This window comes from Corvus moneduloides, chromosome Z (genome assembly GCF_009650955.1).
Source record: "Corvus moneduloides isolate bCorMon1 chromosome Z, bCorMon1.pri, whole genome shotgun sequence".
Lineage (NCBI taxonomy): Eukaryota > Metazoa > Chordata > Aves > Passeriformes > Corvidae > Corvus > Corvus moneduloides.
The window spans coordinates 29,012,233-29,039,850 of NC_045511.1; the positions used below are offsets into that span (position 1 = coordinate 29,012,233).

The following is a 27,618-nucleotide window of genomic DNA, read 5'->3' on the forward strand; positions in this document are numbered from 1 at the left end:
ACCAGACTATCAAAAAATTTATCACAGTGTTCTTCCTTCACAGTCCACTTAAAAAAAGTTCTTCTAAAATAATCCTGAAATATCAGTATTCTGTATCTACTGTACTGTGAGAAGATAAGAAAACAGGCAGTCTTGCCTTAGTCAGGCTGCAGGAAGCTTGAGGACATGCAAGAGAATGTTTGCCAGGGACGCAATGCAGCCAACAGCTCAACATGCAGGAAAAAAGAAGAGTTCCATGCCAGCTTTTGCAAAGCAAACTTTTATATAAGATGCTTGATTTTTTTTTTTTTTTTTAATTTTAGTTTGGATGTTGTACACATTCCACAGACTTTTCAGCAAGAGGTCAAAAGCATCGTGCCTATATCACCATTTAAGTTCATCTCACTCTTTGTAATATATTCTGAAGTCACACATGTCCTTTGCCTCCCAATGAGCAACAAAAGTGCTTTGACAACTGGCAGCATGTGAAAGTAAAGACCAAGACTGCTCCTTCTCTAGTCCACAGAATGCATGACCACCTTCCCCTGCAGAAGCATCTGCACTTACATGGTCCAGGTGCCCATCCTGGTGACACTGCCGGCAGTCACTGCAAGCAAACAGGATACAGTCTGTGTGCACATGTAGCTCACAAACTAAAAGCACAAAAACAAGAAAACTTTAGGCTGGAAATCCCAGGTTTTTTCTGCATCTCCTTCCTCCCTCCCTTCAATATTCCTCCACTACCCTTTTCACACTATACTTTCTCTCCTTCATGCTCTTTACATTCAGCAAAGGTAGACAATAAAGAAGTTTACCAGCATTGTTCTGTGTGTTCCTCCACTTCCTCTGTCAAAAAGATGCAGCAAAGATAAAGGAAAGGCTGAGCTAATTTTGCTCATAAGCAGCACTTGTCCTATTTCCTCAAATTACAGCAAGTTAAATGTGTTCAACTGCTTGGCTTTGTCTTGCAGTTTCTCAGGAAGTGCTGCCTACCCCAATATACCTGTGCCTGAAGGCTAGTTTGATTCAGTCACTATATATAAGGTAAATCACCATTTCACTGTCAAAAAAAGGAAATATTTTTTTCAGAGCACTCTCCTAAGTCAGGTTAACATTGCCTTCCAAAATATTGTAGGTCCTGCAGATGGAAGAAGTTTTAGTGAATCCTGTAAAGGTTTAGGCAAGTTTTGGCTTTAAAGTACCTTCATTATTTAAAAGCTGACATGAAATACCAGATATGAAAGAAAAGAATCTGCAGTTAGGATACAAAGGATGAGTTACAAAACAACCATCCAAAACAATAACTGAAAGATCTCAATACTTAGTTTCATCAATTCAAGAGTTAGGAGGGTTCTCTATGGGCCCCAGAGACAGAGATGGATGAAGAAGATCCTCCATCCTGTAGCTGCTTTGTAAATACTTGTACTGCGCTGGGAAGGCATCTGATTTTTTATCGAGTAAATGAAAGCAAGAGCAAGCATCAAGTTTTTCAAATATTTTTTCAGTTCGGGTCAAACAGGTTATTCCTCCAAGCATATCACAAAAATACGAGAACTGTAACCTGAAGCTTGGAAAGTGGCAGCTGCACACACTAGCACATTACCTGAAAGTATCTTGAAAACAAGGTTGTTAATTTACATAGAGAATAATACCTGATTTGAAATCTCTCTGGACTCTTCCACAGGTGAGCAGAATTAACACTGTTATTCTAACCTCACAGAAGACATAATCTACCACCACACCAATGCAAAGACTCATGACTAAATCAACCACAAACATACACAGCTCCCCATGCTCAGTCCTCACCGCACTCAAGAACTTCTCTCTGAGCTGGGGCACAGTCCCTCCTCCATTCACATTTCTCCCTGTTCATAGATTTAACAGGAGTATTTTGCAGTTTTTCCAGTTGAACTACCAGGCAAACTAGATGCTTTGAGTCATATTCTTGCTAATGGTAAAAGTGTCTGTAGATGAAGTCACAACTTCAAGGAATTTACAAAATCATTAGGGGTTTTATTGTTAATTCTGCCAACACAGGCATGCACTGCCCTTTGCTATACTTTGTAACAACAAAGAGGGGTTTTTACCCTTGGTTTAATTCCCATCTGCTGTCTAGCACTAACCCTACCCCAGAATTAATAAGAAATATGTTCATATGAAGGGCGGGAGTGTCATAGGAGTTAATCCCTTAAGGTACTATCCTGCTGTAGGAAAGAAGACGTTTTTGAACGTAAAGATCAAGTCAGATCAGAGGTCGTACAAAAAGAAATTTCATCTTCATCAGACATTCCATAATCTGCATAATTTTAAAAATCATAACAGAATGACGATCTTCTATTCAAACTAGTTATGAAAGTTCTTTTGATTGCCAAAAAACCCAAACTGATTAATTTCAGATACGTAAACTTGGAACAAGAACCTTTACAATGTTAACTGCCAGTAAATCTGCTGCTCCTGGTCAATGCTTAACAAGAAACTTTTGCAAAGAATTCAGCACCAAAAAAATTATTTTTTTTACTTTCCATCCCCGCTTCTTGGAAATAAAAGGAAGAGCAACTCTCACTGTCATGAGTCCAGGTTCAACTGACACCAGTGAAACCTGGTAGCAAAAATAGCTAACCAAAGCATTCAGTAAATGGCAGCAGAACTTGGAGTCCAACTATTGTAACTTTTACCAATGAAGTGTATGTATTTATTTGACCATGGGTTAATACACATGCATGCTCGTTTCTGAGAACAGATCCCCCACTGTGTACCCACAACATTTATGTGGGTGAAACCTTTTATTTCCTTTCAAGAAGGTTTATTTTATTTTAAGACATAAACAGTGCAAAACAAGTGACTAAAATTATTTTACAAGTACATGTAATGACGTCAATCATTTGCTTAGAAAAGGTAATTCCATCTTAACCCTCTTTTTAATCTTAATTATAGTAAAGAGTCCAGGAAAAGTTCTTAATTTTAGTATCAGACATGAACATCATAAACAAGTGTAGATTTGTAGTATTAAGCTAAGTCATTAGAAGTAAACAAAAATATGGAAGAACATTCAATATCTCCATCTGGATTTAAAAGCTCTACAGCTTAAAACACTAGACTTCTAAAACAAATTCTAAAAGCATTTTTGAAGAATAAAGGAAGAAACTTGTGCATTTTATGAACTTCAGCTGCCCCTTTTAAGATACACCTTAAAAAAATTATCAGAGAAACAAATTGTAAACTTACTGGTATTCAAAAAAAGGGCAACCAAAAAAGGCACGCCACACAGAATAGTAAAACTGTCAAATCCATGTGAAGAAAGCAATTCAGAATCTTCAATGAACGATAAAAAAATTTCTGTGCATCTGTAATACCTAAATACAACATGTGATTTCATGTGTTTCATGCTTACAAACACTTAAATAGAAACATCTGAAAAAATATTTCTTTGCACTTGTGTGCTGGTTTCTACTGGGGTAGAGTTAACTTTCTTCACAGTGGCTAGAATGGGCCTGTGTTTTGGGTTTGTGCTGCACACAGGGTTGATAATATAGAGATGTTTCAGTTATTGCTGAGCAGGGCTTACACAGAGCCAAGGCCTTTTCTGCTTTTCATACTGCCAGGCTGGTGAGGACATCGGGGGTGCATGGGAGGCTGGGAGGAGACACAGCCCGGGCAAGTGACCTAAACTGGCCAGAGGTATATTCCAGACCATTTGACATCCTGCTCAGTGTTTCAAGCTGGGCGCAAGAAGGAGGAAGGAGGGGACGTTTGGAGTGATGGCATTTGTCTTCCCAAGTCACTGTGAGGTGTGAGGGGACCCTGCTCTCCTGGAGATGCAAAACACCTGCCTGCCCTTGGGAAGCAGGGAATTAATTGTTTGGTTTTCTCTGCTTATGTATGTGGCTTTTGCATTCCATATCATACTGTCTTTACCTCAGCCTGTGAGTTTTCCAGCTTTTACCCTTCTGATTCTTTCCCTGATCCCACTGGTGGGGCAGTGAGCAAGGGGCTGTGCGTGGTGCTTGGCTGCTGGCTCGGGTCAAACCACAACAGATGGATACAATGCTAATGCGGTAGAACTAAGAGAGTAAGAATATGACAGCAAAATTTAGAAAGCTTTAACTAAACTGAATCACTAAACTAAAGCTATTTGCAACAGTTAACAGGGCATAATTAGTGATAATTATCTTCTTTTCAAATTTCTGGGTTTATCTCATGCCACACAGGTTCTGAGTCTTATTAAGTCAGATCACTAGAAAATTCTCTGTGGTACCTGTAGCTCACTGAACATCCTACCAAACTCTCCAGCTCACATGGTAACTATATTAGGTGACATATTCCCACCAGTCAGAAGAACAGTTTGGCTCCATTATGCAACACAACAGACAAAAGCAGAAACAGAAATACTGCACCATTCTAAATCTAAACGCCCTGTTCAAAAGAGGAGTGCTTCCCCTACACATACACATAGAAAATCATATTAAATAAGACATCATCTTTACCAAAACAGCAGTTTTGGAAGCAACTAAATTCCCTGCAGAATTGGTTCTTCATTCATAAGACTTTTTTTTTTAAACAGTTCAGAGGTAATATTCCTATAAACAGTAAATTCTATTTAACCTCACAACCCAACAGCTGAACAATAGCTAATAGACATTTAAGACAAGGGAGAATTAAGGAGCTGTCCTACATCAAAATCAGTCATGTACTCATGCCAACATGTATTTCAAGTAAAAAATCTGGTGTTTGGGTGATTTCTTTAATTACTGTTTTTTCAGGGAATCCATGTCAGAACACTCAGAGCAGTACTATTTTGACAAATAATATTTTCAAATATCTTTCCATTGAAGGTACCTCATCCTCATTACAAGTAACAGATATCTGAGACTAGTAACACAGGAAATTCTACATTCTTTTCCAGAAATACGAATACCTGATGATTCTCTGCATCAAAAGCTTCCACTGGAAACAGAAATAAATTACCTCAACAGGACAAATCTTACTTTTGCCATAATAGCTCCTCATTCTTCACACATCTCACATGGATTCACCATACACCATCACCACCCCAGACTTGCTCAAAGTAAATTGGAGGAAAGATGAAAAGAGCATACAGGTTTGACAAAGTTTGTGGTTTACTGAAGGTGGTTGATTTATTAATCGTTAGTTTGAAGTTTACCTTCCCACGATCAATGTACGGACAATAAAGAAACCAAAAGTTTCTGAAGCACACCGAGTGGATGTTTGTGTATACACACACACCCTCGAGGTGTGCAGTGTAAGGCAAGTGTGGGTTACTGGGTGACACGCAGATGGCCGTACAAGTAGGGTTTAAGTTACCTTCACATCGAAAGGCAGGTGACTCTAGGGACTTCCTGCACACAGTGCAAAATTTTCTTTTGTAATGTCCTGGAGGCCCAAAGCAATGTGCAACTGGAACCTGCCAGTGAAGAATGCATAAGACATCATAAATTTCAACTTTCAAAGTGTCAGTTAAAATTCATAGAAGCTTGCACAGAAGCTTTATCTTGCAGTAATAGGGCAGTATATACAATGTAAAGTTAACTAAGCACAAGAATAAATAGACAGGTGAATCGTCCTTTAAGAAATAATCACACTTATAAACACATTTTAAATACTTTAATGTAACTTTAAAAAAAATTCTTGGGAATTAATATGTATTGTATATATTTTTAACTGCTGATCAGCTTCTTGATGATTCACAGCAACATGAATCCAAAGGCTTCCTTTGGGACCTACCTGTAATTGCAGTTGCTCTTCTAAGCATTCTTAATTGAATCAAGGACAATTAAAGAGTAATAACTGCACAGGTGAACAAAATACCCTAAAGACACATGCAAGACAGTTTTTAAAACCTCAGTGCTGCCACAGTTCAGTGATCTCCACATGCCTTTCACTTCTTCTTCAAATACAGCCTGGCCAACTGGCTGATCAGGACACAAGCATTGGTTGGTCTTCTCTGCCTTATCCAAAGCTTCAAAGCCTGAATGGGACAGAGATCCAGCTCCTGAAGTACATCCAGACTGAGGTTCCTCTTGACTGCAGGTGGAAAATGATACACTACAATTTTCTCTTGCAAGAGCTTTCTGTACCAACAGTTTTGGCAAATGTGTTTCTGGGATACTATTCACTTATCTTAAAACGGCTTTTTTCTCGCTTAGTGATTAATAATGAAGCTGGGAAGTGATAGTACCAAAGGAACAACAGACAAAAGAAGCAAAGTGAAGAATAAGAAACATACTTGAGCTTTATACCTGTTCTAGAGACTATTCTTCCTACAAGATGCACAGTTTTGCTAGTGACATTCACATGAAGGAAGGAACATAACTGCATGTTTAAAGTCCTAGAATCCAAATGAGTTCCACAGAAGTTTGCCATGATTTAGGTATTCAGTATTATGCATTTCACATGCCCTTCTTGCTGTAATGAACACATCATATTTATCTTGTGGTTGTATTTCTGATAAAGTCAGACAAATTATTATTTAGGCGTGAAATGAAATTAATCATTCCCAGTAAAATGTTGGTAATAATGACTTCGGATACATGTAGTCACAGGTTTTCCTCTCAGATATACTGGAATAACCTTGAAAGGCTTTTTACATCAGGATTTGCACTTTTTTCCTTGTATATTGGGGTTTTCCTGAGAACTATTAGCAGTAAATCTGACACATACTGTGAATACGGAATCTGATGACCCAAGGAGTTGCTTCCAGTTATAAACATCTAATTCCCACATGAATTTCAGCCTCAGAAAGTGTGGGGACAGTTACACCAAACAATCCTGTAATTCAAGCATGCACAATGAAAGAAGTGAGATAGTTTTGCCAGGTGCAACACAAGGAGAAAAGAGCAATGCTGGAAGTTTAATCAAGAAAAATCAGTAACCCCCACACTGCAAAGCATGTGGTTCCTCCAGTGCTCCTCAGAATTAAGCTTTGGGAGATAAAAGAGGATGAAGAGAAGGACGAGATACGCTTGTGTTACCAAACATGAACAGGATTATGCACAGCAGCTGACCACTGAAACGGAGTCACCAGCTCACTGCCCCAGCAGACCGTATTGTCTGGAGGAATCCTTGGTCCCTGACTGACCAGGAAACTGCCCATTCAGATCCCAGGCTCCTCACCAAGCTGGGCTGAGCCAGACTACATAAAGGATTTCATATGAGTATCTCCAGTACGATATATAACAAAACAGCACTGCCTCCAAAAGCTTCAAATTTTAACTTTATGTACAAGTTGGGGGTTTAAAAATACAGCCAAACCATTCTTTTTGGGTCCATATCCTACTCCCACCATCCCAAACCCAAATTTCATTCTCTGCAGCCTTCCACCTCTAACTGACATGAAGTTCATAGCTGGCTTACATTTTTTTTTTTTAAATCAGAATATTCTAGTCATACAATGTATGTTTACAAAAAGAATATATATCCTTGGGGGAGAAAATGATCCTGGAAAGCCTAAGGAGCTTCAATCAAACTACCTCAGATTAAGTTTAAGGCTCATAATCTTTGCCCACCGTGCTACTTCTTCAAGAGAAGGAAGAAACAAACCACTCTGTACAGTGACATACAAGTTACCTGGGCTCACTTATTGTGGAGGTAAAGTGCCAGAGCTGTCTTCTCGCTCTAGCTGCTCCAAAAATAAAAGTTTGGTGGGAGAAGGCCACTTGCACAAAATTCATCCTACACAATGAATTCATGTGCAGAAACTTGGTAAGAAATGGCAGTGTGAGCACAACCCAACCCAGACACTGCAACTGAGGGGAGTACTGAAAAGCCCTGGTTGCATTGTTCAGGCAAGCTTTTCTGCACATCCCAACCCATCTTCAGGTTTCAAGTGTCGTCTTTAACTGCCCTACCCCTGCCACAGCCTCAAGCACTATGCAGCCAGCCAAGGGAGAATTCCCCCTGAAATCAGACACAGGGGAGACCTCCTTTAGCTCCAAAGTGGTGAACAAACTGCTTTGGACACCCAGCAAGAGCATACAACCCCCTCAACAACCCAAGTTAGAAACACAGGGCTTCTGGCCATGAGTCTGGCTACTTTATCTTAAGGCTAGCTTAGAAATGCAGGCTTTTCATTATTGTCACAGAAAGGTTCTGCTGAAGAAAAAGGACATGTGAAAGACAGTGTTTATTTTGGGAAAAACTGTGAGAAGGGACGTTGACAGAAGGCAAACTTATTCAGAGTCTGACTGTACTTCTCTAGAAAACTCAAGGGAAGGAGATCAAGTCTAAATTCTTCAGCTGTGCAGACCATGGTGACAACTGTCTGAAGTCTCAAGTCACTGTCAAAAAGAAGGGAACAACTTACTGACTGAAATGTTAAGTGGGGGGGTGGAAAAGGGGAAAAAAGGTAAAAAAAATGTTTCTTCAGTTCCTTTCTTTATGAAACAAGCCAAATAAACTTTGTTTGTTGTGAGTGGTCTTTCTAACATGCTTTAGAAGATGACAGGTATAAAAGCAATGTAGAGCCAGATGGGAAATGGGATGGGAATAAGATGGAAAAAGACAAAAGGAAGAAGAGCAAGTACAACGTAACAAACACCTCAACTACATAATGTTTCTCCCAACATTTTTTGATTGCTGAACAAGTTCCAAGCACCTAATATATATATAAATATATATTAAAAATACGTATTTAAAACTCAGACTGGAAAAGCCAGTGAAACATCATGAAAGAATACAGAATGTTACATATTATTGCCTAGTTTATATCTACCTGTGTAAGTACAGCAGAGAAGCATAAGGTGGCCTACTGAGAAAAAGTTAATAATTTATGAGAGTTTAAAACCACTTTTCCAATCCAACTACTTAAATTACCCTATGAAAACCACTAAAATCGATTTCCACAGAAAAATACAGAAAATTTCTTCTAGTAATACCATTAAATGACATCTAAATGCCCTTACAATATTGATCAGAAGCATATCAACAGAAAGTATAATGGTAACACTCCAGCATGATCTCCAGAATGACTTTGCACTCCCAGACAAGATACTCCTGGTTTCTGTTCTATTTCCTGCCATCTGTTAAGGAATGCAAGGCATTAGAGAATGTAATATGTATCTGTAAAATGCTCCTATCAGCCTGTAATAAAATTTGATCCTATGGAAACCTAAGACTTCTAACTCCTCTGGTGCAATCTGTGCAAGTGCACAGCAGTTCTGCATTAACCGAAAAGAACAGCAACAAACTGCTTTTAAAATCCAAACTTTGGAAGAAAAACAAAGAGTAGAATTGCTTTCTTTTGATAGCGCCTTTTAAAATTGTTCCTCATACTGAAATGTCACAAGATATAAAGCATGTGACCAAATCTATAATGAATTCAAGTACTCTTCCACTAAGGTGGAGTCACTTTGTACAGAGCTACATTCCAGACACTCTGATTTGTGCATAGTCAGGCCAGGGCGTCTTACTGATCTGCAGCCTTCAGGATGCCTCAGCACGGGAAAAATACAGCTCCAGGAAGGCCTGTTCTTCACTCAGCAGCAACTTCTTTTGTACCAGCTCAGGCAGAAGAAAGCTTCCTCTTGAATCATGAGGCAAAGACTTACAGGCTCAAAGGGGAAAGAGAGAAATACAGATAAACCAAATGCCAACGTGACAGCTGCTGTCTTGTGCAGTCTTGAAAAGGAACTACCAACTTAAAACTTGTCTATGTCTAGATATTATTTTGCCCATGCATCTCCTTGCCCATCACATCAGGGTGACTTGCACCAGAGAAGTTAAGAAACCAGGGTGGCAGGACCTAAAGTAGTGTGGGGCTGAACAGCTTCCAAGTAGGGAAGGGTACACAGAAAGAAGGATACTAACAGTCTCAACAATAGCCTCTAAAGGTTGAGTAAAATGAATTTAACTTAAGTTCAGTGGCTTGCAGTTCAAAAACACTGTAGCATTTTAAGGATAAGTACAAGCAGCTTGGAAGCAACCATCTTCATTAGATGCCCACAAGGGCAGTCACAAGCGGTCATTCTGAAAGACTGCTCTCAACATAAGGCCAAAAAAATTTGCTGATAAAAATTAAAATTATGTTTCTGAAACAAAAACATGTATGGATGTTTAAGTGTAGAAGCATGTCCCTATCTAAAGTTTCTAATGTTCACTCCAACACCATAAACCTTTGCTCTAGGGAGGTAGATAAGGTGAACACACCTCACTACACCCCATGACTGCTCTGTCCAGGCCTCGACTACATGTTCTCTGAGAGAAGCTAACAACTTTGTGATTCAACTTTTGCCCTTACTGACATCTTTTCAATTACTTCCTTATTACTCAGTAATCACAGACAGCCCTTTGAATCGTTTGAAACCTCTCTGATTTAGTAGCAAAATATTTCTGCAACTTGAATACACTGCGTGCTATGGAATGCCCTCTATTTCTTTCTCCTTTTAGGGATAATGTCTATCAACTACTCATCACTTGTGTCCAAACTGACATTCTTGCTCTGAGCACTTGATTTATTGTCTGGTGTTTAAAGGCAATGTAAGTACGTATGCCATATGGTAGTTCTGAAATGAGATAAGAATAAAAAGTTAAATGGTGTCTCAGCATATAACAGGACAGGAGAGAAAAAATCAAACACTTAATTACCAAGTTTTAATTGGGGCTAACACAAGGGAATGATGCACACATCCATATGCTATCCCACTGTATCCAGGATTATTTTTCTCCATCCTACAGATCTCTGTGACAAGACATTTGGCCTTACATACTCCAAGGTCTCAAGGACGCTTTGCAATGGGAACTCTATAATGCATCCCATACTATTTCAAACCAGAGTTATATGATCCTTCTATTCAAAAGTAAGACTTGTGTAAAAGCTTTCCACTGCAATTAAGAGTTGCTTGGACTAGTATTTTTTGTATTGTAAAGAAAAAATTATATGCAAAAGTCACTCACTCCCTACTTTTATTGCTACAGAGGAAATCAATGTCTATCTCCTCTTATCAAGATAGAGATTAAGAATTAAAACAAACACAGTGACATCCCATAATGCTTCTGAAACTGAAGAGTCACTGATACAGCTGCAGAGCTCATCTGGGAGTTCAGATCAAGTTTCAAGAGAGCATAATAAACTCTCAAGAGTTTATGAACTAGGAGGTGCTAGCCCTTCCTTTCCTTAGACTCTGAAGCTCCACTTCAGGGACAAAAAAGAGAAAACCTTGGTGCAGTGCCAAGATTACCAGCAAGCAGTTTTAACCCTCATTTGGATTTTAAATTATGCCATGTGACTGTTTGTCTCCAAGCAACTGCCTTGCTGAAGCAACACAAGCATGGGTCAATTGCTGGAGAACTGGAGAGAGACCTTCTTGACAGAAGGTGGTCACTGCTACCCAGCAAGGGCCCAGGTAAAATCACAGAGTCACAGAACAGCTTGGGTTGGAAGGGAGCCTTTAAAGATCATCTAGTCCAAACTCTCCCGCAATGAGCAGGGACATCTTCAGCTAGATCACGTTGCTCAGAGCCCTGTCCAACCTTCCAGGGATGGGGCATCTACCACCTCTCTGGGCAACAGAGACAGTATTACACCACCCTTATTGTAAAAAATTTCCCCCTTAGATCTAGTCTGAATACATCCTCTTTTAGTTTAAAGCCATTGCCCCTCATCCCACTGCTACGGGCCCTCCTAGAAAGATCTTCTACTTTCAGATCATTGGAATTGATCCAGATAACCATGCTGCACACAGATGGACCCAGCAGCCAGAGGGAGAAACTCAGGTCGGTAGACAAGGGCAAGAGCAGAGACCCCCGAAAGCAACACAGCCTTCCCATTCCTTACTTCAGCCCATGAATGCAGTAGCTTTCCTTACAAAGCAAAGTTTTATTTTTAGCACAAGATTCAGAAGCTGATGACCTAGACTAGCATTTTTCCATTCTGGACAACCTGCCTTTAAGAACAACAGCACACAACAAAGTCTCATGAGCAGACTTTAAAACCTTCTTAAAATGGAAACGTTTAGACACCATTAGAGCAATGCACCAACACACTAACAAGGAAAAATAAGCATGGCAAATGCTGAATTTCACTAAACCATTTTTCATGTGGTCTCATTTCGATTTAGCTTTCCAAGAACAGTTACACAGAAAATACACACACATTTCCATAGCAAATCTAAGATTCTGTAATACAGCTTCCACTCCAACCTAACGAGGTAAAACAGAACTTCACATTTCACCCCCAAAAGGTTTTGTTTTTACTGTTATTTTGTTTTATGTTGGTGTTCGGGTGTGGATTATTTTTTGCCCTCCCTTCCTCCCTTTTTTTTAAAAAACACGTACTGAGAAGTGGGCAAATACTTATGGGAATGTACAAAAGAGAGAGTTTGAATTTGAAAAAGTTCCTGAGACCTTACCAGTGGAACAAATCATATGCCCTGTAAGCGTTTCAGAAGACTGATCCATGAAGGGAAACATCATGACCTGGATCCACTCTGGAATACTAAATGCAGGTGATAGGATTTACGATAGAGAAAAAAATTTGTAAGTCAGCCTTAAGAACGAATTCATCGCGAATGATCTGAGGCTGGATGCAGTTGTGGCACGCTTGTGACTCTGCGGGCCTTTACTTGACCCTGGGAAGGAAACCCTACTGTCAGGAATAAAAGTTTCCACAAAACATCTGCTGAAAAATTATTCTCTGATGGGTTGACTTAGTATCAAATGACACACACTCTGATGAGCTTTAACAATTGCCATCTTCTCTAGATGAAATCCAGGCAAGTAAAAAAGAAGTCTCATTTCTCTAATACACTGAATATTGACATAGCTGAAAGAACTACCAGAAAAAAATCCCACCAGTGTTCCCTCCTACGTCAGACCTTCTAATAAATAAATAATCTGAAAGGAGAGATTAGGAAAATAAACTTTCTACAAATTGTATAAATGACTGTCATTTGTTCTTTGCTCTGTTACATTTTTTACGCAAATGCCAAGTCCAGTATTTGCTTTGACAGAGCCTGCATGCAAAATGACGTCTCCCATATGGCAGACTTCACTTGTACAGCTGATCAGGATTAATGCAACTTGGATGACCACGTCAAGGAGGACATGACTGTCCAGAACGAACAGTACAGTCCAGAGTTTTCAAAATAAAATCATTACAGCTCAAGACAGAAAACACAGAAGACTCTTTGAGTCCGAACACAGCAACGCTGAACTGCAAACAGTTTCAAAGACTGACAACACCACCAAGATAACTATCCTTGCTGTGTAGTACAATTTGTGTTTATTGTTTATAGATAAATCACAAGATAAAAGTTATGTTTTGGGGCAGATAGATTACAGGGACTGACAAAAGAGAAAAAATTACACTGACGTCTACAACAGATGCAAATGGGAACACTAGTAAGTTTAAATGGAGGATTTTTACCATATAACAGCAAAGAAACAAATACTATTTTGAACAATGAATTAAATTTAGAGCAAATCCACAAAAGAAGCAGTGATAAATGTTTACAACACTCGCACTCTGAATTAAATTACTGTTTTCCAGTTGGATTTTTGCCATCCCCCTAAAGGCCCTTGCAAAAATACCTATATAATCTGATTCACTATTCCTTTTGCTACAATAACTGATTGCCAGCATACTGACACAGCAGTAGATGCCAATTCTTAGTAAAAGCATTTCTCACTACCTACATGTCCCTTTACCATGGGGGGTTCTAAGACTTACATCAGTATTTATTACTATTTCACTGGCAAATTTCTATGTATCAGACACCTTTTTGACACCTCTCAAGATGAAAAGTATGTAAGAAAAGAGGAAAAGCAAGAAAGAGAAAAAGCAAAGCGTAGCAGTTTTATCACCTAGACAAAGCATATTGAAGAAAAACAAATGGATAATTTCTCTCTATCCAATCCCTGTAACTCAAATTGTATATTGTTTTTAAACTTTCACATCTCTCACCCCCTCCACAGGTTTCCACAATGTAAAGGAACTTGTAAAATATTTTATGACACAAAGAAGGGAATCAGCTCCCCTTCACAGGTCTGCGCAATGGATTTCCATAAATGTGATTTGAGTCAGCAAGGTCTGTAATGAACATGACTGATTTTACGGCCATGTCTCATTTGACTTTTGCATATGGCTCCTTAAGGTATTTGTAGTGTTTTACTACTTCTCTAGTAAATTTCTCATGTCCTTCTCCCCTTTTGTTCCTCTTCTGTCATCCTTTCCCAAGTGGATAACACACTTTGTTTTCTCTTCAGTTTAGCTTCTTAATAACTTAGTTGCATCCTATTATCTTCTGTAAAGTTGATTCATGTTTCACACCCTTTAAATCAATCTCTTACGCATGAAATCTTGTGGGAGAAAGTCACAAGCCATCTGAAAGCAAGTACTTTATTACTTACCAAAATAAATTTAGAACTACTGTGATCAATTGAAGTCCTGCCCTCTTTTTTTGGCTTTTAAATCCTATACTTACAATGCAATGACTTTAGACTTTATTCTCTAGACACAATAAACAAGAAGATTCTTAACATGCAGCAACCAGTAGAAGACAAACACAGCTCCTTTTCTAGGCAGAGCAGCTTAATATGTAATAGCTGTAATATAAAATAGTAAAAAATCTGGTGATGTACACAGTTCATCTGTATGACACATGGTGCAGTTGTCATCAGTCACTCCCCTCCAATATTGCGAAACTTCCAGGTAATGGCACACAGTAAGAACATCTAGTAATATTTAAAGAATGAAAATAACTGGTCTTCGAAGACAGACTATCTACAGTTGCTCATAGCAGAGACTTTTCAAAGGAAGTGTAACTTCGCCTGTGAGCAGCTATAAAAGCCTCAGTGATGACTAACACAATTTATGCATTACGATATCAAAAAAACCACTGCTGTACTGCACCATGTTCATCAGTGATAAATGTGTGCTATTATCCCAAGAAAGAGACAAGCCAGTGTCTCTTTACTCACCCTTACAAGGCTGGGAGCAATACACGAGCACGGTATCTTGACATTCTTGAGGCACTTTTCGTGAGACATGAAGTTGCAAACTGTGGAAATAAAATAACCGTGAGCAATTCTTCACAAGCAAGGGACTTTAGGAAATGCAGTCAATCAAACAAAGCCCAAAATGGAGTCAAATACAATGAGGAATGCATCTTTTTAATCACGTTTGCTATCCCCTAGGTTTAAGAATGTACACAACTGTCACACCCTGTGCAGTGTGTGAACTCCAAGTCGTTTATCTAATATGCTGGCAGTGGAAAAGGAAGGAGAGTTTATCCCAATACAGTACAAGCCTACTGCAAGTCATGTCCTCCCACACTCTCTCTCTTCTCCATGAGCATCAAAACGAGTTCTTAAATTTCAAAAGAATTTTTAAACCGTCCAAACCAGCTCTTTGATGTAGCCAAAGCAGATGGACATGTTTGCAAGTGAATTATTCTACAAGCTAGTGCGTGTGACTTAAATGTGAGAAAACAAAGTATTGTCACAAACTGAGTGTAATGGATGAAGGAGACAAAATTAAAGGTTGCCAATTATAAGCAGCTTTGGAAGTCAATAGTTACTAACTATTTCTTTTATTACAGGTTTATAACACCATCCAAGCTCCACAAAGCAAGTTTTCAAGCATGACAATGTTTGAAAAAATCATTTCTCATGAGGGGGATATTTTCCACAGCTTCTTACCATGAATTTGCATTACATTAAGCTGTGTGAAGAAAACAAGGGATTCTTTATTTCATCCCCACCACCGCTGATTAATTACGAGCTAATAAGCCATGCAGCTATGGATTTAGGTCCTCCTTCTTTCAGAATTACCCTCTAACAGTTCAAGCGTGAAGCCTTGTGCAGATGCTCAGGTCCTCACCTCTTGCATGGAAGCTCAGACCTCTCCCAGCACCTGGGCAGAAGATCACTTGCCCAGGCTGTACACAGGGGGTTTTCCCACGTCCCTGATTTTCATAAGCACACTGTACCACTTCCTAAGTTTCACAAATATCTGACAACACCCTCAAGTGCTTCAAACTTCCCATCTTCAGTCCACTGTTGCCACCGACTGTATGCACTAGTGCCACAAAAAGCAGTCAATTTCCTCTCCTCCCCCTTCTCCAGCTCATTGACTTCTGATTGTGCAACACTGCTTCTTCCATGCCAACTGAAGCAATAAAATCCAGGTCCACTTCTCTAAATGGCTTATTGCCAGCACATGCAAAGTAAATTTTCCTTCTGACAGTCGAAAAAGGATGACACCTTTGCCACTGGCATTTATCTTCGTATGAGCAGTAAGAACAAGGGTTTTTTAAATTAATCTGCAAGTCAGAAAAAGAAGCACTGCAAGTCACTAGTGTGTACAAACTGTGTTATTCATCATCCATCTCTGAACCCAGAATGATTACTGCACTGATGAAATAAAGCAGGAAGGAGCAGACCCAAATCTTCTGCTGGGTCCTATGAAATGTTACGTTTATCTCTAAGGTTTATGGCTGTTGACAACTAAATAGGGCAGATCTGGGAAGGAAACAGTCAAAGAAAGGATGATAAAGTGGATTCTTACAGCTGCAAATGCAGATGCTCAACAGATTTGGAGGTGATCTTTATGGTGGGAAGGAGCACACAGCCTATCAGCACAGAGGAGACCAAAGTAAGCAAAGTCATTGCTCAGGCAGAGGAAAGATGCATCTCCTGCTCCAGAAAACAGGTATGATTCCACACAGAGAACTGGTGAATCCTCATCACTGATGTGTTATCTCAACACGGACATAGCAGTAATATAGTGACAGCATAACTAAACGTGCTCTCTCCTTAGGTCTCAGACAATATTTCTACTGATGCCCTTAGGAGGTCACCCGCTTGCTGTGAGAGCAGGTCTGCAGAATCTACAGGAGAAAAGGGTCAAAGGCTACCTGCCCATTACCACCTATAATCTGAAATTTGCCACTCATACCCTGAAGACATCTGCCTCAGACACTTGTTCAGGCGACCTCGTCACTGTCTCAGAGTGGTGCCCAAAGCTTATCTGACCTGGCTGGGTGAGGGGAAATGCCCTCTGAAGGCAGAAGCATCATGACAAAGGTTCTCACGGCTCTGGCCCATGAAAAGCAGAGTATGAAGCTTCAAATATAAACAGGCAGATGTCAAGAACTTCATAAAGAGGTGAGAGCTAGCCAAGGAGGAACCAGCAATGACTAATGAAATTCAGTGAAATAACACTGTTTTCCCTCATTTTTCTAGTTCAGAAGCAGGCTGGCTAGAAAGGAAAGCAGAGAGCATGGTGCTGCAAATTGATCACAGGAATTTTATGATCTGCAATATGCAGCAGGCAACTGAAGTCTGGAAGACTACTCTCTCCAAGTGGCTATTAGATTTAAGCGCACACAAACTCAATGCACAAGTTAACAGAGCCCTACACAAACACCTCAGGGAATTCAAAGAACCAATTGATGGAAGGGATGCTCCCTCCATGGACCCTGAGAGATGTTCTCTACTTATTTAGAGAACCCAAGTCACTACATGATACCACAATTTTCTCTTTGCAGTGACAAGCCCAGCAAAACATGGTCCAGCATGAAGACAGTAACATATCGTTCAGCTAAGGAAACATCTCATGACACAGAAAAATACACTAAATCAGCAACTTCAGAAAAGCAGTAAAACCAAACAGTGAATGAATGTTCCAGACAAGGAGCAAAATAGGAAGGTGCATAAAGGTTTTAATTGTTTAAGCGCATACAGAAGAAGACAAGACAGAAAAGAATTAATTTCCTAAAATGTCAGCCAGAAAATTGAAGCATTTGCAAATAATCAAATTAAGGAATATCAGGAGACAAACAGTGGGAGATAAGCAGTGCCCAAACATAGACAGTAACACTCACAGTGGAAGATTTTCACACGTTTTTCAGGAGCTACTCACACAACTCCTCCTCTGCTTGTCACATTCCTGAGGAGGTGAAATTACTTCTACAAGTCACCATTTTGTTTTTATTTTGCACATTCCACACAGAAAGAAATAAACCCAAAATGGCAGGAAACCGAAACATTAACAGTATTAGGGGGGGTGGCAGAATCCTACACTCGTATCAATAGTCCCAGAGAGACTTAATTAAGTCCTAAGTTCTGAGAGCTAGGAGAGCTTTCGTAGGTTTTAAAGGGTGACCTTTTGTTAGGAGAAACAAGCCAGAAGACACTGTGTGTAAAGTTTCAGTAGATGAAATTCAAAATTCTGAGGAAAAAGCACTTAGAAGAAGAGGACAGGCTGTTCTCTTTAAAGGATGAGGATTTCTTGATCCATACAAACTCAGTGATGAGCTACAAGCAGAAACATCTATGGGTTGTGTAAGTCAACAACAACAAAGCAATTTCAGTTGCAGCTTTCAGACACTGTACAAAACATTTACTTAAAGGTTTAGGGGGCTTTACATGGTCTCTCCAAGCACCTGGTCGGGCATACAGCACCAATCATATTTGACAAGTTTACCTTGAGGCCTTCTGCTACTCAGTAATTACTTCCTTCTTGTGAAAAATTAGATATTGCCACTGCTCAACAAGAAGCCATGTGTCATCACAGTGCTGCTCCCTGTCCACAGGGAGCAGAAGATCTGGCTTTACAGCAGTCTCTGCCCAAAAGCCTGGGCCACTTTTCCTACCACATCCTGTTTGACTTGGTGTTTTAATAAAGATAAAGGCAATGTGTACATATGGCAACTCATGGAACATACAGCCAAGTAGCTCTCCAACATACACTTGAAAAGAAACAGAAAACATCTCGCTCCAGCCCTCCCCAGGAAGGCAGGACATAAAAGCTGGGAATCACTGTAACTCATGAGCTGTGTAACATTCCCTAGAAAAATGAGGGCTATTTATACCCTCCAATATGTCACACTTTTTCCACATATATGTTTTTCTCTCTGTCCTCAAGACAGATTTCAAAGCAGAATCCAAAAGTACGAAGAAGAAAAAAGTGGATTATGCCCTATAGAGACTCCAGCTATGTACTGGTGTCCCATGCAAATAGTGTCTGGGTAAGAATTGCTCATGAAATACCAGCTATAACACATAATTTTCTCCCCTCTTTGAAAAGACCACTGAGTCCTCAGCAAAAGTCTAGAAATTTATTTGTACATTTCTTTTTAACATGTTGTGTTTTATCTAATTTTTTCTTTTATCCTTAGCAATGAAGTCTAACTTTTCATTTGCTAAACATTTTTATAAGTAGAACTATCAAATTGCTCTCCAGGGAGGATAAGGGAATATCAACACAAGAACAAAATGGATTTGATACTCTCCTGGAAGTGTGACCAGTTTAACACAAGACTTACTGTAGATCTACTCACAGCGAGCACTCACTTTGAACTTAACAAAAGCACCTGCAAAGCGACTTCCAATTCCTCCTCCAACTCTCTGTTGTCTGGATTGTTTTCCTGCCAGTCACCTCCTGCCCCTCTGCCTCAGGTTTCTAGATCTCAAAATTAACTTGCTCCAGCACTACAAGCAGCAGTAACAATCTGCTTCTTGCAACAATCCCTTCCTGCTGCCCTCAGTGCAGGGTGCCAACACTCTTGGGTTTTGCAGCTTGTGCCGTGCTACTCACATGGGAGCCACCAACATTATCATTGCCACAGGTCACATTGAGGACTCCCGAAAAGAAGCAGCTCCTGCACCTGAAGTAGAGGTGAGTCCTGCAGCCAAGCGCTCTCTCCAAGCACACCTTGTGCACACTGGCACACAGCAAGCTCCAGTAACTCCCAGGAAACAACACACTCCTTTGGCCAACTGGTATTGCCTATCACAGAGCCAGCACAGGGAAAGTGTCCTATTCTGACATAAAATGACAACACCACAACTCCTCAGTATTGCCTGGACAACTTGGCAAATAATAATTTCATTTCGTTTGACATTATTTGTGACTGCCGTAACTCATTTGCATTCTGCTCACTTTCACCAACTTCAACTCCCAGCAAGTGCCTGCCAAAGTTTCTTCTAATCTTTCAACAAAGGTTACAGATTTCTGAATGACCTAGTTGACTAAAGGGCTTATTCTTGCTTTTGAAACAAGCCATTAAATCAGTCACAAATGGCTTAGAAACTCAGAATTCTTTTTCCCAGCTATGAGAGCATAGTAAATCTTTCATTTTTGGAAAAATTTAAGTGCAATGCATTAAAGAACATATCCAGCTTATTAATGTGAATATAAATACAACTAAATTAAGTGCAGTAATTCTCTGAGGCATCTTGTTAAATGTAAGACTTGGAAGAAGTCCCTGTCTTGGAGAGTTTACTAGAACGGATGGCCTGATATATGTAGGAGTATTATATAAATGGAAAACCTCTACAAAAAGCCCCATAAATGCACACAGATTACATGAAAGAATTACAAGGGAACTAAAAAAAATAGAGAAAGGAGAATGCCATGTTCAAGATCTAATGCTGCATCAGACACCTATGGACTCAGCAGCAGCTCAGCCATTGCACAGAGAACCTGCACACTGATTTTATATTGTGGCACAGAGGTGGCTTTTCCTAATAAAGTCTAGCATTCAAGTTGCCTTTTTTTGACAATTACACAATGGGCACATATTTCCCTGGATGCACCATTACAGCTCCAAGATCCTTTCCTGCCTATCTGTAGAAGCTGACTAAAGACTCAGCAGCTTGTAAGAGTACTTTTCCTGCCCTTCACATCCACCACTTTACATTCAACCACCCCGAGCAATAAAATGATAGGTTGAAATATTCTTCTGTAATCCTCAGCAGCTGGTGTCAGCGTGAGCTCTCATCTCACTACTGGCCTTTGTAGAGGAGGTTGTGGACTGTTAATGGAAGAGTTGTGTAGCACAATCCCCCACACTGCCACATATCCATGTGCAGCATTGACTGAGTTCATTGTTTCCCTCTATCGCTTTTATCTGACACCCAGATCCAGGCATGTAGTCAGTGTGTTTTTATTTTAGCATTTCACACGTTGTGAATGCCAACTTTCAGTTCCAGTGGGAACCTTCCATGCACAATATCTTTGTTTACATCTGTCTTCTACTAAGATGCTCAGAAAAGCAAGGCTAAGAAAAGGTTGTGGTTAGGGTTACCAACTAACTCTGGCACTAGGCTTGGATGGCCAGGGGAATGTTGTATATATTTTCTTAAGCACACAAAAATCTTATAGGATGAAATAAAATAAAGTTTCTACCCAATTAAATACTGAACAGTTTGGTTTTTTTCAACAACAGGTGTCTCCAAGTGTTATAGATTATCTCTATCTAAACACATCATTTCAGAAAGGTTATCTTTAAAAAAAAGATGAAGCAAAGGATGGAGAAACACGGACAAAGTCCTCATCAGGTATCTAAAGTGTAAGTTAACTCCTACTCTGAAGTGAAGTCTCTGTACTCACAAGAAGACTTCCACACCCCAAGAATCTCTATTCTCCTTTTTCACATGACAACCTTCAACCCTTTACTGTATTTCACACATCAAATGAAACTCATCTGTAGTCACATCCTTCTTTTTTCACCTGAACAAGTCCCAGCAGCCGCAAGGAGCAACATTTTCTGCCAATCAAAGACTGGCAGATCTCTGAAAAGACAGGACCACGCCCCTTAACACTTCCCACCACACATATCCAGACTTAGCTGCAATGAGACTGCAACAAGCCACAATTGCCCCAAACTCTGACTGCCACAAGAGGGTACACAAGAAGTCCAGAAGGTGCACACAAGAAGTCCAGCTTCCCACAGGTGGCAAAAAGACATGTACCTTGTGGTAGCTTTGGCCAGAGCCTGCATTGCTAGTAGATGATTCCAAGAGCCAAATGTGTCATGGCTCCAGGGTGACAAGCACCAAAGTAGGACTTTGTTTTTGTTTCCCCAGAGAACCGTTGGAATTCAGTGGACCCCTTGGGAAGGTGACAGCATAGGCACTTTTTACTTTACCACTCGCCTGGTGCAACAAACCAGCAACCTCTGCAACAAATGAAGTTTAGCAGCAGTTTCCTCGGGGCAGAAGGACGAGCAGTGCAGTTTCAAGCCTTGTGCTTCATAGCAAGCAAGGCTATGTTTTAAATGCAACAGGTACTACAGAGAGAATAATGGTTCTTACCATTTACTCCAGTGGGGTAATTCATTCCAGCAGAGACTACTGAATTCCTTTTCAATACCTCCATTAATTTTCATTTTCAGTAGCTCCAGTAAAGAGAGCATTACCGTTAAGAGTGCACTACAACTACATCTAACTATGCAGTCTGAAGAGCTAGGGTCAGATTCCCACATGCTGTAAATCAGCAGGACTACTTTCAGTTCGCTAAAGCATAATAATTTACTGAAGCCAAGGTTCTTTAACTTCAACTCAATATACCAGATTATAAATTTGATCATGTAGCACACGTCTTGTTTTTATCAAGCCGAAAGAATGAATTAGGGGTAAAATGAAGCCCTCAAAACATTACCAGGCTTTCTGCAAAACTTAGTGCCTTGAACAGACAGCCATCAGTACTTCTAGCAACATAATAGTCCTCTTAAAGATGCAATTATTACGAATCTTTGTTCCATATGTCACCAACTTATATAAGGCATTCAACAATCTGGAACAAGAGGAAGTATTTGAATTTGCCTACACTACAGTCTTTCAAGTGGTTATTCTCATGCCTCCCCTCACTGAGAAAACAAAACCTGAAACAAAACAAGATAGTGCTCAGCAACTGAAAAAACAGCTTTTTTAAAGAGCACTGTCAATCACTGCTAGAATATGAGAAAACAAGGTGCTCTCTTATTGCCCCACTTATTCAGGAAGAAGATGTCAATACTTGTTCAGTCCAGCTAATATCCCCCGGGTTGCCCTGAAACATAGCAGAACTCTGCCTTCTGGTGGATCACCAAACCAAGCTGCTTTACTCCAGGACCTGGAAGGGCTTCCAAAATTCCCATTTTGTTTGCCGTCATTCACAGAGATGTCATAGCTTCCACCTCGGTTCTGCCAGGACTCACAGTCATGAAATTGCAGAAATGGTTTATATAAAGAGGCTGTTGACGAGTGCTTGGGGACGGAAGACGGGTACAGAAGTGCTGAACAGGGAAGAATCAGCTTGCTCAGATTAGTTAATAGAAGTCCCCCATACACACAAAGGCAAAGATGGCCACTGCAGGAGCCACAGCTACTGCAGCATGCCTAAAAGATGGAAGGAGGAAGGACAACTGCCTGTAGACAGACAGAAGAAAACAAACAAGAAATCTAGCAAAGCCAGGGAGTAAACCAAAGCTTCAAAGCTGTTATGCAAGACAACAATAACAGTCTCTACTTTCCAAACAATGAATCAGTGGGACTTAAAGGGCATATCAGCACCGAGACAATTCAGCCTAAGCCAATCTAACTCTTTCAAAACAAAGTTTTGTTTTGGTCAAAACTAAGTAGGTTACTTCCTCTGCTCTCCCTGCTCTTCCATAGCATGTGCCTGACATAACACAAGCCAAAACACAGGTTTAATCTGTCTCTGTCCTTCAGGGGCTTTATCACTCCCTTCTGAAGTTGTCCTAAGTGTGCAAACAGGCTTATTTTGTTTAGCAGGACTGCCTTTGCATTCACTGAAGAGATCCATTGACAGTTAAAAGACAATAGCTTTCAGAAAACGCCCATGGGCTAATTAGTCACAGACTGGAGAAAAATACTTTTATTTTTCTATCACAGTGTTCTTAAATTACATAAAACTTATCAGACTGCTTATGAAGACAGGATCATTCAAGCTGGTGGAGTAGTCACTATTTTCATGAGTAACTTAAAAGCAACACTTTCTTTTTGCTGGAAGTTTGTGGGACTTAATTTTACATTTGTTGCACAGCTTTGAGCTCCTTTTTCATTGTAGCAGCTTGCCAACGTAGATGCATTTAACTTTCTCATTTATGACTGTGACCACAGGCCAGTCTGAATACTGTGACTGTTCACTGAAAGGAATGCTGGATGCAGTACATGGACTTTGCCAGCTTATTTCCCAATTCAGCAGAAACATGCAAAGACCTGTATGCAATATTGGTGTCCTCTCTCAGACAAAACCACAGCTGAGTTTAAGTTTAGAAGTCTGTTGTGCAATGCTTCTAAATGTCACCAGGAAAGCTGTCACTAGAAGCTTTGGTCTTCCCAGAACATTTCAAACAATGGTGAGACAGGAATGGAAAAATCTCTGAAAGCTTTAAGAAGTCAGGCGTTAAAAAGACCCTCCTTTCTCACTGTGGTGAGAAACTTCAGGCTTTTGCTTGTCTTACAGTTCAACGAAACCACACTGTAAATACTCTTCCTCAGAAAATCCAAAAGAAATGAAAACCTTGTTAAGATTTTCCAGATACTTAGTGAGTATCCTTACAGATCACTTGTATTCAACAGCTCTCTTCTCTCTCCAGGATTCTCTGGTCTTGTCAACTAACCAGTCACACCCGCTTCTGGTTTAAATGGAGATACCAGTATATACCCTATCTGATAAAGAAGCAGTTTGCCTCCACTCAGCGTGAATTGCCTTGCACTTTATATTTCCAGAATTGTCTGCACAAGAACACCTTCTCTTTATAGGTATAGATACTCCAAAGAAATGTTTTTGTAGCATCTAAGCTCTATAATTTCAAGGCAGCACACCTGAATTCCTATTGATTTACATTTCATATATGCTGGTAGAAAATAACAAAGTAACAAGACAAGTGAAAATAAGACAAGCTACTTATTAAGGAAACGGTCAAATAAGTTCAATGATACACTTGAACTGTCAATCATTTGATTATAGTGGCTTTGCTTGAATTGTACTAGCCTCGCAAAGCACCCGGGCTACTGAAGTGCTTCTCACTCTCTCATCCCTAAGGCTGTAAATACTCTGAAGCCTACAACAAGGTATCTTGCTTCTCCATCTTCTTGGTACAGTAAAATGAGTACTGACAAATGAACTGAAGGACCTCACCAGCCAAAACGGAATTCTCTCCATCCTCCCATCTCCTGACTTCACCCAGAGCAGGTTTCTTAGATCCTGCTAAGCAAGCAAAGCCAGAGCACCAACAGCTGGAGACAAAGGCACCTACGCTGTGTGCTCAGTTCCACCAAGGCTTTGCACTCCAAGGAGAAAACCACTGCACAGGGAAGTTATACTGCAGCCATCTCCATTCCACTCTCTTTCCAATCCATACAGTATGGCCAGTAAGGATACGGCCCAGCTGAATATAGACTGAGGTGTGAACAGAAAGGGAGCAGCTCTGCTGAGAAGGACTTGGGGATGCTGGTGGATAAAAAGCTGAGGAAGCACGGCCAGCAGGTCAAAGGAGGTGATTCCGCACCTTTGCTCTCATGAGACCCCACCTGGAACACTGCATCCAGGTCTGAGATCCTCAGCACAGGAAAGAATGGATACATTTGAGCAGGTCCAAGGAAGGGCCATAGAAATTATCAGATGGCTGGAGCACCTCTCCTATGAGAGGCTGAGAGACTTGGAATTGTTGAGCCTGGAAAGAGAAGGCTACAGGGAGATCTTAAATGCAGCCTTTTAATACTTAAATGGGGCTTACAGGAAAGATATCAGGGCCCATTGCAATAGCACAAGGGGTAATACCTTCAAACTAGAAGAGGGTAGATTTGAACTGGATATAAGGAAGACATCTGGTATGGTAGGGGTGGTGAAACACTGGCACAGGTTGTCCAGATAGCTGGTAGATGCCCCATCTCTGGGAACACTCAGTGTCAGGTTGAAGAGGGCTTTGAGCAACCTGATCTAGTTGAGGATGTCCCTGCTTATTGCAGGGAGTGTGTGGGAGTGGCGTGTTGGGCTAGATAACCCTTAAGGGCACTTCCAGCCCAAACTATTCTGTGATTCTGTTCTGTGAAGTTTTATGAGAAAAGTGAGTTCTGCATGGACTTTACTTTTTCCCTCTTGAAAGACAGCTGGATCAGACTTCCCACCAGTGAAATTAAGGTGAACACAGAATTTCAGAGGCATGCAGTTTTAGTACTGAACAGGTCTCCAATATTAAGAGTGTTTTCTTCTTTAGAGAGATGGAAGATGACTAGTGTCAAACTCTCATTCACATCCAGAAAGCACCAACACCTTCTCTTTTCTTGAAGATTAGGCCAAAGATAGGACAGTGCCCTGGGACAAGGCTCTGGTTCACTGATGGAAAACAAAAAATCTCCAAGAGGACTACAACATCACAGGAGAGTTCAGCAACTCATCTCCTGACAATTGCAAAAAAAGAGATCCTTCAGAGGAAGAGGCCTCCCACTAACAGTGTGAAGTTGCACAGGGAGCCTGGAGGGACACAGCTTTTGCCACCAACAATGTAACAGCAACAGACCATTGGCTGTGACTTTTCTCCCAGCATGGAGGAACCACGGGCTCCCAATCATAGGGACTATCAGCGGTATTTAGGGATGCTGGAGGCAAGAGTCCAAAATGAAATTGTCTCTGAACCACAGAAATCTGTCTGAGGGCAAACAATTAAGCACTCCAGCTGCTCTTTTGTACAGGCTAAAGGATGAAGGTTGCCCACACAAGCCAGATGCAACACCATTTAACACAGTTGCAGCTTTTTCCCAGGTTTTCCAGACTGCAGCCTTTACACAGACAGAAAGGGTCGAGCCAGTTTGAAGGCTGACAGAAAAACCTCTGATCACACTTCCTGCATATGCAGTGAAAGGCTATAGATCCTAACAACCTCCAAACGAGAAGGTCTTCCAATGACACCCAACCCATAATTTCAGCAAGATGCCATGGTGATAAGAAAATCAAGTACCAGATACCACTACAAGCCTCTTGAAGATCATTCAGCAATCAGCAATTTGTCCTGGCTCTGTCTTAAGCTGGTGCCTCTTTTGTCTTCTGCTACAGACTGCCCATGCAATCAACTGAATGCCAGTGGCTGGAGCAGAGATGTGCCAGCTTGGCAGCACGTGTAAATGAAATTGGACAGGAGGGGCAGAGAAACATGAAATGGTTAAAACCAGAAGAGCAGCAAGAAAGATCCAGCTGGACCCCAGAACCACCTACTGCACGGTATGTACACCCGTGTCAGAAATGCTTAGCTCCTTGCAGCTGTTGGCTGCAACAGCTTCTCCAAGTCACTGTTTTTAGGGTGATGCCTTACAAAGAGAAACTTTGTCAATTGTTTATCAGCACCGTCCAGCTGACTTACAGCTACTGGTCAAACAAAGAGATACAGCTTACAGCATTCAGAACAGCACAACAAAAACTACAAGAAAGACTGATCCAGCCCTCAATCTAAAGGAAAATGCACTAAAACACTTTGACATTTACTGCAAGCATCCTTGCAACAAAAACTTCATAATGGAATCATAGAATGGTTAGGGCTGAAAGGGACCTTGAAAATCATATAGTTTCAGCTCATCCTGGCATTCACCACACCAGGTTGCTCAGCACACCATTCAACCTGGCCTTGAACATCTTCAGGAATGAGGCATTCAGTTTCTCTGGGCCACCTGTTCCAGCCTCTGAGCAAAGAAATTCTTCCTAACATCTAATCTAAAGATGTTCTCTTTCAGTTTAAAACCTTTGTCTCTTGTCTTGTCACTACCTGCCCATATAAAAAGTCCCTGTTCCTCATTTTTATAACTCTGTCTTAAACTACTGGAAGCCTTCTCTTCTCCAAGCTGAACAACCCCAGCTTTCCGTCTGTCTTTATTGAAGAGGTACTCCATCCCTCTGATCTT

At 40.5% G+C, this 27,618-nt stretch overlaps 1 protein-coding gene across 1 annotated transcript in view; it reads right to left on the reverse strand.

Annotated features, from left to right (window-relative positions):
• DGKQ (diacylglycerol kinase theta) overlaps positions 1 to 27,618 on the reverse strand; it is a 90,707-nt gene that overhangs the window by 51,596 nt on the left and 11,493 nt on the right. The window contains 3 exon segments of the mRNA XM_032097096.1: positions 547 to 632; positions 5,302 to 5,401; positions 14,911 to 14,990. Coding sequence (XP_031952987.1) covers positions 547 to 632; positions 5,302 to 5,401; positions 14,911 to 14,990 — 266 coding nt within the window.